Below are 13,251 nucleotides of genomic sequence, written 5' to 3' on the forward strand. Positions count from 1 at the left end.
CGACTTTGTATATACAAAAAAAAAAAATCTCTCCACTATAAATAGATGGTGGTTCTTTTGACTTGCAGAAATTTGTGTTGACAACTGATAATTATTTTCAAGTGCTCTTGTGGTAACTTCCGGGGCAACGGCAACAAGAAGCGAAAGTACATGTGCTGGTAGTGGTAGCTGAGTAGAGATTGCAGTCTTTGTTTCGAGCAATGGCTTTTTCTTCCACTTAATCGTGGGGATGGCATCATCTCTCAATCGTGGCGGATAACCACTAGATCTAGCCAACAATGCTCTGTAAAATGTTTCGAGCACAAAAGTGAACATTTTGTATGCCTGATCCACACTCAGGTATTCCAGACAAATCACGTCCTATTTCTGGCTAACTTATTGTCTTTCGACTATTGGTGTAGCATGAAATCATCTTGGTTTGCATTGATACAACCACCAAGGATGCATCAACTCGGCATATTTGTGGAAAATGGGAAATTATTTGCCATTTGAGTTCAATCTTACCTCGATGTAACCCGTATACAGTATAAATATGGCGGTCGACTTCTCGTCACGGCTTTTTTTTTTTTTTTTTTTTTTTTTTTGTATACTGAATCGAGGCTCGTGAAAGAAGAAGAAGAAGCATGAAGAAGAAGCATGAAGAAGAAGAAGCATATGCATGAAGAAGAAGAAGATTAAAAATTTTGATCGCAAAATGACTATAAATCGCAAATCAGAAAAAGAGACATAATATCTATTTTGTTAGTTATCAAGGGACATATTAGCGATTAGGTGGACTGATCATTTGGGATCCCCATTCGAGGTCATTGCAAGTCACCTGATCCAAGGTGAGAAGACCAAACAAAAGCAGGTGGGATGTATACGGCTTGAGCCAGACTGCACACATCCATGTAGTGACTGACGCACAAAATCAGCATCACTTGCATGAAACAGTCCAGATTTTCAAAAGTAAAAAGAAGGATTGTTTCAGAAATAATCCATTTCTTAAAACATTGATTTGTCGAAGGTGGAGTAATGGTGTAGTATCAAGGGTACAATCATTGCTGACACAACCGTAGCTCCTTAAGAGCAAATCATGTAGGACATATCACATAATGTTGCATTAATTGGTAAGTGAGTAGTTTAGAATGTATAGCAAATACCTTCAGAAAGATACAAATGTTTAAAGGAAATGCTGATTTTAAATTTACTGCAGGCACTACTGCTTAATTACACATGAAAACGTGCAGGTATTGTGGAGTGGCGAATCAGGTAGCCAACAAGGATTGGAAACTGGCTTAGTGATAGCAAGCAAAGAGTGGCTGTGAGAGAGAGGATGTCAGGCTGGGAGGATGGAAATATTGGGTACCTCATGGATCAGCACTGGAACCATTATTATTATTATTCATTTACATCAATTATAACAACATTACAATAACAACATTTACATTGTCAGGCATTACATGCCATTACATTACATGATGTCAGGCATTACATTACATTTTAATTACATTATTAGAACATGCATGAACTGCAAGATTGCGCCGCCCATGGGTATATATAACAACCCGCTGGGAGCCCCCCAACTGGTGCTCAAGACTCATGGCCTGCTCTGGGCCAGCGCTCTCCCAGCGCCCAGGGTGCTCTTCTGCCAAATACCTATACCAAATACCTACATCAAATACCTACCTATCATATCAGCCTGGTGTTGGCTTAGCGGTTAGGGCGCCGGCTTGGGATCCTAGGATCCTGGGTTCGAATCCCGGTCGATCGCTGAATTAACGCCAGGGGGGTTGACTCAGCCTGTCATCCTTCCGAGGTCGGCAAATTGAGTACCAGCTTGCTGGGATGAATGATCACGGTGTGTTACCCCGATTTAGAATAGGTACACCGTATCCCTGCGCATCGTAAGACCGTGACCAAGGGTTGGTGTCAGGAAGGGCATCCGGCCATAAAACGCATTGCCTCAAACAGGGAACCATGATTGTCATGGGGCCCGCAAGGCTAACCCCCGCTCTAGCGGGGAAAATGGCCTTAAAACGATCATTCATTCATTCATTTATAAACCTGGTGTTGGCTTAGCGGTTAGGGTGCTGGCTTGGGATCCTTGGATCCTGGGTTTGAGTCCAAATCAATCGCTGAATTAACGCTAGGGGGGTTGACTTAGCCTGTCATCCTTCTGAGGTCGGCAAATTGAGTACCAGTTACTCTTAATTCCCTGTGTCACAAGAGGTGACTAACAGGGTTGGTGGCAGGAAGGACATCCGGCTGTAAAACATTGCCACAAAAAGGGGACAAAACCCCTGCTCTGTGGAGAAAAAATTGGCCTCTAAAGGTGGTTCTTCTTCTTCTTATTATTCTTTTTCACCAACAAACGTGGGGATTCTCAAAAGAGGGTGTTGTGCCGTGTGCTTCTTCTTCTTCATCACACTTACCCACACTTTTCCCATGGTGACCCAGCAGCTGCAGCCTCCATTCCCACTACACTGCAAGAACTGTGCATGGTCGAGCCGCCACGCTCTCTACCTGTGGAATGCCTGCTGCAACCTTCTGCTCGGGACTCCCACAGAGCCCCTCCACGCACATCCCAATGCCCCCCACATTACGCCAATGTCCCCCAAAAGGCTGCCTGCTGCAACCATTACGCCAACAAATTTTCCATAGTGTCCCCTCCTTTTCTGAAAGGCTCTTGGGGGATGCGTTTTGCACCTCAATTTGCCTGTTGGCCCCTTCTTTCTTCCAAGGCTCATGAGGGCAATCTAACATACCTAAGTAGCTACGACTCTTTTCAACTCTACAGGCTTTCTGTAAAACCTGGAGGGAGAATTTAAATTCCCCTCTGTCTAACCTCCAGGAGACTGCACACACACACACAGACATCATTGTCGGCTCACTCTGAGCCAGAATCTTGCTCACTAATCCCTAGGGGAGCCACTCTGGATATTTTCTTAACAAGTCCGTCTCTGGCGACTCCCCTTCTGTGTTCCTTCTCCTTCCTACTCATCCAATCTACACACCTTGCTCACAGGTGTTGCCTCATTCATGCTATTCACCTCGCTCACCACGCATGATGGTGAGAAATCGCAAAATACTCGGAAAAATTCAGTAAACAAAATTATCCGCAAATAGGAGTCAGCCGGTGCATACTTTGTCTGCTCACGGCAGGACACGTGACCAAAGACAATTGAGTTTACACTGTAACTGGTAGCTAGACAAGGTGGGCAGACAGAACTAATGTCAGATCGTCTACAACATTGTCTGTCACAACTGCTCCGCCCGTTATGTTGGTCAAACAGGCAAATGGGTGGCCACCAGACTGGCTGAATACTGACGTGCAGTAGGCAGAAATGACCAATTCCACACCATCACCACACACAACTGCACCTTGCACCACACCTTCTCGTGGGAACAAGCCACAGTCATGTGAACGGCCCCATCCAGGGCCACCTGTGAAATTATTTAGGCATGGTGGTAAGATGACCGGACAAAAAATAGACATGTCAACCTCAACCCAGCTTACCAAGCCTTACACAGACCTGATGTTGGCTTGATGGTTAAGGTGGTTGGCTTGAGATCTTAAGCTCCTGAGTTTGAGCCCCTGCCATGCCGTTGAACTAACACCAGATGTGTTGACTCAGTCTGTCATCCTACTGAGGTCAGCAAAATGAGCACCAGATGACTGGTTAAAGAGAGGCATTGCATCAACGGCAGCCACGCCCCCAGAAAATGATGCAACCAGCAGTCACAGGCTGCACACGAACCACCACCACTCCTGGACATGAGCGGATACAATCCAATCGGGAATCCAACACTCCGCAACAGTTTTTGGGTCCTTTCCCGCAACTCCTCCTCAATGCTGAAACCTAAACTACAATATAAGTCACCTTAAACAGTTTTTTCATCACTGCCTCTGAGGACGGAAGCTTGTCTGCTCCTGAAACATCAGGCCCAACAAAGGATTCTCCTTTTAATACCCAGTGTCTTCTTTGAGATTTAATATGATTCCTGAGCTGCACATTTTCCAACGTACGTGTGTGTGTGTGTGTGTGTGTGTGTGTGTGTGTGTGTGTGTGTGTGTGTATGTGTGTGTGTGTGTGTTATACATATATATATATATATATATATATATATATATATATATATATATATATATATATATATATATATATATATATATAAATAAATCAATATATATATATACAGTCACGTGAAAAAGTAAGTACACCCCATGTAAAGTTTTGACTTTTTCAACATATTTCAACATACAGCTATTTGATCTTCATTTCAACAATATTGATAGATAAAGGTGATATATTATAACAAATATCATGAAACATTTACATTTTGTAGTCCATTGTATAATTTAAATAAACATAAATGGAAATTTCGAATGTGGAAAAAGTAAGTACACCCTTGGTTCTAATAGGTGGTATTGCCCCCTTTGGCAGAAATAACCTCAAGTAGGTGTTTCTTATGACTATCAACCAGTCTCTGACATCGACTGGGAGAAATTTTTGCCCACTCCTCCATGCAGAATTCTTTCAGCTGTGCGATGTTTGAGGGGTTTCTTGCATGCACAGCTCGTTGCAAATCCCCCCACAACATCTCGATGGGAATTAGATCCGGGCTTTGACTTGGCCATTCCAGAATCCTCCATTTCTTTCTTTTCAGCCATTCCTTGGTGGATTTACTGCTATGTTTAGGGTCATTGTCATGTTGCAAGGTCCACCTTCGGTTGAGCTTCAACTTTCCGACAGATGGCCTCACATTATCCTCAAGCACCTTCTGGTACAATGAAGAATTCAAAGTGGATTCCATGATGCTGAGCTGCCCAGGCCCTGGTGCAGCAAAGCTGCCCCAAACCATAATATTTCCACCACCATGCTTTGCAGTTGGTATCAGGTACTTGTGGTCAAATGCTGTCTTTGGTTTTCACCAAACATGTCTTCTGGTACTGTGGCCAAATAGATCTACCTCTGACTCATCTGTCCAGAGCACATTCTTCCAGAAGTGCTGGTCTTTGCCTAGGTATTCATTGGCAAACTTTAGTCTTGCCCTGATGTTCTTTCTGGACAGCAAAGGTTTCCTCCTGGCACACCTCCCATGTAGATCAAATTTGTGCAGCCTCTTTCTAATGGTAGACTCGTGCACTTTGACATCAACAGTGGCAAGAGCTACCTGTAGGTCCCGTGATGACATTCTGGGGTTCTTTGAGACTTCTTTCAGCATCTTGCAGTCTGCTCTCGGGCTGAACTTGCTGGGGCGGCCTGGCCTGAACAAGTTGGCAGTTGTTTGGAATCTTCTCCACTTGTAGATGATCTTCCGGACAGTCGAATGATTGATTTCAAATTGTTTGGACATCTTTCTAAATCCCTTCCCAGACTCGTAGGCATCTATAACCTTCTTTCTGAAGGCCTCAGAGACCTCTTTTGATCTCGGCATGGTGACGCCGCACACTTCAACAACAAAGACCAAACCAAACTAAATGTCTGAGGTTTAAATAAGACAGGTTCCTCCAAGATCCTCTCTAACGATGTTCTAATCATTTGCACCTGAGCTGGTGCACCTGATTCTAATTTTAGGTATTTGAAGTAGTGATAAATGTAGGGTTTACTTACTTTGTCCACATTTGAAATTTGCATTTATATTTATTTAAATTATACAATGGACTACAAAATGTAAATGTTTCATGATATTTGTTATATTATATCACCTTTATCTATCAATATTGTTGAAATGAAGATCAAATAGCTGTATGTTGAAATATGTTGAAAAAGTCAAAACTTTACATGGGGTGTACTTACTTTTTCACGTGACTGTATGTGTGGCTGATGAGCACATTTACTTTCACAGGAAATACTTGCAATGTCTGTCATTGTTCATGTAATCATGTTTTCTGAAGAAACATGGGTGGACCTCACACTCATCGTTTCCTTGACCTGTTCCTTTTGTAGTTTTGTGGGAATACATTCACAATGTGCTCCTTATGAAGTACGCTGAAGGAACCGCTGCCATGAATGTCATCAGTGGACCGGTTTATGATGACAACTATGATGGTGTCTACGATACAGCTGAGGAAATCCAAAAGTGAGTACTTTTAGAGCATAACCTGAAATTTGGATCGACTTCATAATGGAAACCTGTTTTCATGATTTACATTTGATTTGCAATGTTTTTAATGATACGAATGTAAATGATAGTTACAACTTTGCAAATATATTTCGAATTCAAGATGCTGGGAGAACAGTTTTATCACCCGCACAATTATTCAGCGGGATCTTCGGCTTGCATGTGACTGTTCATCATTACCTGGGTGTTCACCTCATCCATATTTGTAGATGCAACGCCCAAGATTAACTGGCACCGGGATATTAAATTTGGCAGATTTCTATAAACCGATTTAACTGACTCATCAGGCGTAAACTGTTTTCTGTGAAAGACCATCATCAATGAACTGAGCTGCAAGTCTGTGGCTAAAATAAAAAATAGAATCCCTGCCTTAACCAAGGGTTGTTGTTGTTTATGTTGTTGTTGAATAGCCCCAGCTAGTTCTCTCGACCAAGCCTGCGGCACGGAAACAGCTGATCGATCTCACAGGAGTGAGCCAGAGATCCCAAAGATCTGCATGGTGTACCCCTCGTTCACGAAGTCTGGGCCATGACAGAGTTAGAGAGAGAGGAAGAGAGAGAGGGGGAGAGAAAAGAAAGAAAAAAAGAAAGAGAGAGACAAGAGGCAAAAGGCCGGTCCATGTGGACCCATCGGGCCCTGACCGTGACCGCGTTTGCCTGACAAATGGCAGTAGGGAAGAATGGGGAAGATTTGGCCCCTGATTTGGGTTGAGGGTACAACCACCACTAAGAGACATCCCATCAAGGGTTTTCATTTGCACTGTTCTTTAAAAACACTAATGGCAAATTTTCACTCTCCTCGAAAGACAATTGCACCATTTCATATGATTTTGGATCTACTCCATATTGGCACAGAAGCCTGGTGTTGGCTTAGCGGTTAGGGTACTGGCTTGGGATTCTAGGGTCCTGAGTTCAAATCCCGGGAGGTGGTTGAATTAACATCAGGTAGGATTGACTCAGCCTGTCAGCCTTCTGAGGTCGGTGAAATGAGTACCAGATAACTGGGATGAATGAGCCATTCGAGTGCCCTGCATAGGAGTGGCAACTCGACCAGGAGTGTGCCACTAGTCAAGAAACTGCTTCAGAAGCCATATGCATCTGATGATGCAGGAGTGGACATCATCATCATCATCATCATCATCATCATCACATATTGGCACAATTGAGCCATTTTTACCTGACATTTTCCAATGGATATTTAGCTTTTCCATCCATCAAGTTGGGAGACACCATGTTACATACACTGGTAGATATTAACATATTTGAAACTTTTATTCTTCAACCCAACCAACCTCATAGCTGCCATGTCAAAGGCCTCGTGGTTATTTCCAGATTTCCCAACAGGATGATGCAGTGATGCAACAGGATGGGTCATGTACTTTGAGTTTTGTCGTGTGGCTTTGATTCCAATTTTAAGTTGCTGGACGGGTTCCTCGTAAGCCGTGCATTGCATGACAAAGTGCGCCACTCCTCAGATGGATGTTAAGCTGCTTGTCTCATTGCTATTGCTAGTCATCGCACATGAGACAGTGTCTTTTGTGAAGAGTAGGTAAATTATTGTCTGTATCACAGCCAATTTTAAATTTCTGTCCAAATAATGGATGACATCAACAGAACGTTGATTGAGGTATGCTAATCGCTGTGGGAAGCAAGGAGAAGCTTGCGTTTTTGGTGTTCTCCCTTCGTTGGATGAGACACATTGATTTCCGTGATTGTTCCACTCCACCTGTCCGCCAATGCAGATCAACACTTGCCTTCACGAAAAAGACTAATTCTTCATTCTACTTCCCAAAATAAGCCTTAGTCGAACCTCGGCCCTGACGAGCCAGCTGATGAATGACTTAGGCCAAAAACATTTTCTGGTGGACCCCACAAAAAGTGGGGAGGGGGAAGATAATTGTAGCTGTAACAATGTAATTTTCATGTTAGTAGATGATAATATCCACACTACAAGTATCTCATACAAAATTGCTGCAATATTGATACTTCCAGAAGCTCTTTGCTCTGGAGGGCGAAAGCTTGAAACATGTCACCACTTTTTATGATGGTGAACATACTCCTGTTACCTTTTAGTTTATAAAACCCTTGGTGTACTTAATTTGCTCACTTGACTCCCCCCCCCCCCCCCCCCACTCTGCCCCCCCCCCAAATGTCTCCCACTCCCAATCCGTTTCTGCATTCTTCCCCTGTCATTTAGAATGTTTGAGCCAAATATCACTTTGAAGGTTCCATCACACTTCTTCCTACTCATTGCAACTTGCGTCCATCTTGACAACAAGATGAAATGGTGTGAACCACCTTTCAACGTCACTGCCTTTGTTCTGCCTCATCAATCGACCAACTTGGAGAGTTGTGCTGTAAGCCTCTAAACTAAAATAAAACTAGAACGATACTCTTCGACGTCACGATGTCGACCGATATGCCTCCGCCCACATTATTACATCATTATAATACTTGTACCAACTTTGATTTAAATCCATTCAGCTGTTCATAAGTTATCACATTTTTACCTGACATGACAACTGACCTTTGACCTCTTGACCCAAAAATTTAATCAGTTCATGTTTACATCATTATACATACCTGTACCAAGTTTTAATTTAAAATCCCTTCAGCTATTCACAAGTTATCTAAATTTTTACCTGACATGACCTCTGACCTTTGACCTCTTGACCCTAAAATCTATTCAGTTAATCTTTACATCATTATACATACCTGTACCAGGTTTGAATTATATCATTTCAGCCGTTACCAAGTTATAGACCTATTACAGACTTTGCCCTTTGACCCTAAAGTCTAATCAGTTAATTTTTACATCATTATACATACCTGTACCAGGTTTGAATTAGATCACTTCAGGCATTCTCAAGTTATAGACCTACAACAGAGTTTGACCTTTGACCTCTTGTCCACAAATTCCAATCAGTTAATCTTTGACCTTTGACTTATTGGCCCCAAAATCTAATCAGTTAATCTTTACATCATTGTGCACACCTGTACCAAGTTTGAATTCGATAACTTCAGTTGTTCTCAAGCTATAGACATATTACAGACTTTGACCTTTGACCTCTTGACCCAAAAATCTAATCAGTTCATCTTTACATCATTCTACATAATTTTATCAAATTTGGTCAGAATCCCATCACTGGTTCACAAGTTATTGCGATAACAGGATTTTTACCAAACATGACCTCTGACCTTGTGACCCCAAAATCGAATCGGTTCATCTTTACCTCATTATACACATCTGCACCAAGTTTGACTAAGATCCCTTCAGCCGTTCTCTAGTTATCGTGGGAACGAAAACCTATCACAGACGGACGGACGGACGGACGGACGGACAACCTGAAGACATAATGCCTCCGGCGACTTCGTCAACGGAGGCATAAAAATCACACACACACAACCATATAGATTTGCCATAAAACATGCCAAACCCTAACATCAGTTTGGATGTGTAACTCCAGAAAGTATGTCTAACTCAAATTTGAATGATTATAGAGATGTACATATTCCTCCTTGAACTCTTCATATTTTCTTGGAAATCTAATGAATATAGTTGTTGGCCTTATGTTGTTGTTTTTTTCAGGACGTAAAGCCACCATCAGAATGGGCAGAAGAGCGTCTGTGGACCCACGTGGCACGCCCACGTGACGTTGAACTCCTCACTGGCCTGAGGTTCTACAGTGATGCCAAAAACATAACAGGATTTGATTTATCCAAATTCCTTTGGACAATGACCTCCATTAAAATCCCACCCACAGAAACCGCTCAATAAAAAATAAAAAAAATAAATAAAAAAAAACACCTTTAGAGGCCATTTTTCCCCGCAAAGCGGGGGTTGGCCTATTTCGGGCACCGTGGTTGTTGTTGTTTTTGTTGGTCCCCTTTTTGAAGCAATGTTTTACGGCCGGATGCCCTTCCTGTTTAATAGTTTCTGTTTAATCGGTGGATTTTGATCTCGAACAAAGATTCCATCCAGACTTCATTTCCGGTGCTCCAGCTTTATTCCAAATGCATTACTGACAGCTGTGCTCTGATTCACAATGGGAAAAAACAATCATCTCTGCCGTGCTTGCTTTTCAATCTCTATACAATGTCTTGTACAATATTTGCTAATTCCTTCAAATTATCCACCGACTGTGTTTATCGGAGTTTTACAAAAGTCAAGGCTTTTACAATTTATTTGTTTTATGTTGTGAATGAGCAGATGATCCGGTTCCATTGGGCTGTTGTGGTTGGTGAGTCGTTTGAATCAATGTATGATTTTTCCCATGGTGTATTGTGTTTCCTTTTAAAGTCTTGCACTCTATTTGATGCTGATGTACATGGTAACTGGCTATTAGTTTTCAAAATACTGTAAAGTAGGCAATGGGGAATTACCTTTGCAATGTTCTGTAATATGAGGACCGCCTCAAGCGAATTAAACAATTTGAATAAGGGAATTAATGGGCATTTTTAATCAATAAAAAAAACTTTGTGCTTCCGTTCATACATGGCATGGTCACTAACTGAGTGCATTATCTTGCATGCCTCACAAGTGCATGATCGGAAAGTGGAAGCCAGTAAGGAGTCTCAGGTTCCATTTGAAGGGAATTCATTCCCAATAGAGTGTGGAATATTTAGGGAGTTTGCTAGGAATGTCCGTTGGCAGAACAAGGAGAAGAAGACATAAAATGTCACAGTCTCCGCCGTGATTTTAGTAATTTTGCTGTACGGAGGTAAAGGACCCAATCCACCATCTTTGCTTGGATTACAAAACAAAATCTTCTGCACATGTGTCCTCATTTATTTTCTTTGTGCCAAAGTTGAACAAAATTGGTCAATACATGTCCGAGAATTGGTTGGGGACACATTTAAGTAACAAAATGGCCGGCAGTCGACCATTTTGGATATGATCTTGAAAATATATGACATGCATATGTAAGCCATCAACCATTATCTGGATGCTAAGGTTGAATAAGATCGGTAAATGCATGTCCGAGAAATGGTTGCGGACAGACGCATTGACACACGGACGGACGGACAACAACAAATCCACAAGCACCCGTTTCGGACTTAGTTCAACGGGGGCTGATAATGTGCAATATTGTTGCTATTGTTAGTCAGGTTGCAGCAATTAACTACCTGTCAGATTGTAGCACAAGTAGCATTTTCAGTTGAAGAAGACTCATGTTTCCATTGAAGGAGACTTTGATTGGTGTATACCTCGAGGACGACTGACTCATTTAGCTTTTTCACAGTATCTAAGTAGCTGACACACACACACACACACACACACACACACACACACACACACACACACACACACACACACACACACACACACACACACACACACACAGAAAATACACAGGACTGTTAGATGAGATAAACACAGCAATTGAGCTTGAGGAAAGTGATGTGACTTACCGAGGCACGCTGGGTACCAACGACTCCTCAAGAGGAATCTCCTCCCCATGGATGCCAAATGATGGAGATTGTCCATTCTCTACCCTTATATATGCTGAACATCAAGCAAGGAGGCAGAATGTACCATTTTAAAAGTCTTTCGTATGACTCGGCTGGGGTTTGAACTACTGATCCTACACTCGGAATGGATGCTCTAACCATTATACCACTGAGCCTGGTTAATATTCACTATCTATATTATAATAGGCTACGGTGATTCTGTCTGTCTGTTGGACGTCTGTCCGGGGCTGTGGCTTACTCGGTTTGCAGAGTAGCTCCACCCACTCCTCCTTCTCGAATAGCTTTGAGGCCTGTTTAGTTAGGCCCGTGCTGTCTTTCTCTCTCACACAGATTTATTTCAATTCTAATTCGATATATCATTTCATTTTTCGCAGTCGCTAACATAGTTTTAGACTCGGTTGAAAAAAACCGGGAAGAAAATCCGATCCGATCCTTCGGATCTTGAGTCTCTCGCACGCCTTTATCTCCAATCTAACTCACCATCTGATTACCTTCGCAAAAGCGGAAGGTTATGTTTTGATCGCTGTGTATTTATTTGTATGTCTGTGTGTGTGTATGTTAATCGCATAACTCAAAAAGTATTCAACCGAATTGCATGAAATTTGGTGGGATGATTGGTTATTATACGGGACACATTTGATTAGATTTTGGGAAACAGATTTGCTCAAATTCTGACTATTTTTAACTCGATCGTATTTCACTCAAAGTTATGAGCGACTGAAGAAGAGGATGTCCATCCAAGACGTCATCACTATAACGCGATCTCCCGCAATCATTTCAACCTCAAATGAAATTCAAATTGCAGATTTGTCAATCGGGGAGGCATATTAACAGACGAATGAAACAGATTTGCTCAAATTCTGATTTTTAAAAATCGATCGCATTTCACATAAAGTTTGAGGTACTAAAGAAGAAGAAGATTCGTTTAGCTTCTCAGATAAAATAAATAATTCTGTCTGCAATTTCAGGTTAATTACCTTCGCAAAAGCGGAAGGTTATGTTTTGATCGCTGTGTATTTATTACCTTAGCAAAAGCGGAAGGTTATGTTTTGATCGCTGTGTATTTATTTGTATGTCTGTGTGTGTGTGTGTGTGTGTGTATGTTATTCGCATAACTCAAAAAGTATTCAACCGATTCGCATGAAATTTGGTGGGATGATAGGTTATTATCCGGGAACCATTTGATTAGATTTTGGAATCGATCGGGTCAAAGGTCAAGGTCAAGGTCATGAAAAGGTCAAAATCGTCTTTTTACCATAGCGCGGTCAATTTGTGTCCAATTTGTATGAAACTAATGCCAAAATGTTCAGAATTCAATGCCCAATCTTGTGATATGCGACATGACACTCTGACGTCATAACCCTTGTTTGTATGTCTGTGTGTGTGTGTGTGTGTATGTTATTCGCATAACTCAAAAAGTATTCAACCGAATTGCATGAAATTTGGTGGGATGATTGGTTATTATACGGGACACATTTGATTAGATTTTGGGAGCAATCGGGTCAAAGGTCAGGGGGGTCACGACCTTGCAAAATGTGCGTTTTTTGTCATAACTCGGTCAATTCTTATCCGATTTGCATGAAATCAGCACCAAACTGTTCACTGTTCTGTTCCCTACACTCCCATGCCAAGTACAGAACAGTAGCTGCGGCGAAGGTATGCGCTCTACCGA

The 13,251-nt window shown here is 42.0% G+C and overlaps 1 protein-coding gene across 2 annotated transcripts in view; it reads left to right on the forward strand.

Annotated features, from left to right (window-relative positions):
* LOC137423099 (venom phosphodiesterase CdcPDE) overlaps positions 1 to 10,597 on the forward strand; it is a 134,212-nt gene extending 123,615 nt beyond the window's left edge. For both annotated transcript variants that reach the window (XM_068109908.2, XM_068109909.2), the window contains exons 23-25: positions 5,934 to 6,066; positions 8,305 to 8,464; positions 9,697 to 10,597. In XM_068109908.2, coding sequence (XP_067966009.1) covers positions 5,934 to 6,066; positions 8,305 to 8,464; positions 9,697 to 9,885 — 482 coding nt within the window. In that variant the 3' untranslated portion in view covers positions 9,886 to 10,597. The remainder of the gene's footprint in view (positions 1 to 5,933; positions 6,067 to 8,304; positions 8,465 to 9,696) is intronic.
* The last annotated feature ends 2,654 nt before the right edge of the window (positions 10,598 to 13,251 follow it).

The sequence above is a fragment of the Myxine glutinosa genome, chromosome 3, assembly GCF_964187855.1.
Source record: "Myxine glutinosa chromosome 3, kmMyxGlut1.1, whole genome shotgun sequence".
Taxonomy (NCBI): Eukaryota; Metazoa; Chordata; class Myxini; order Myxiniformes; family Myxinidae; genus Myxine; species Myxine glutinosa.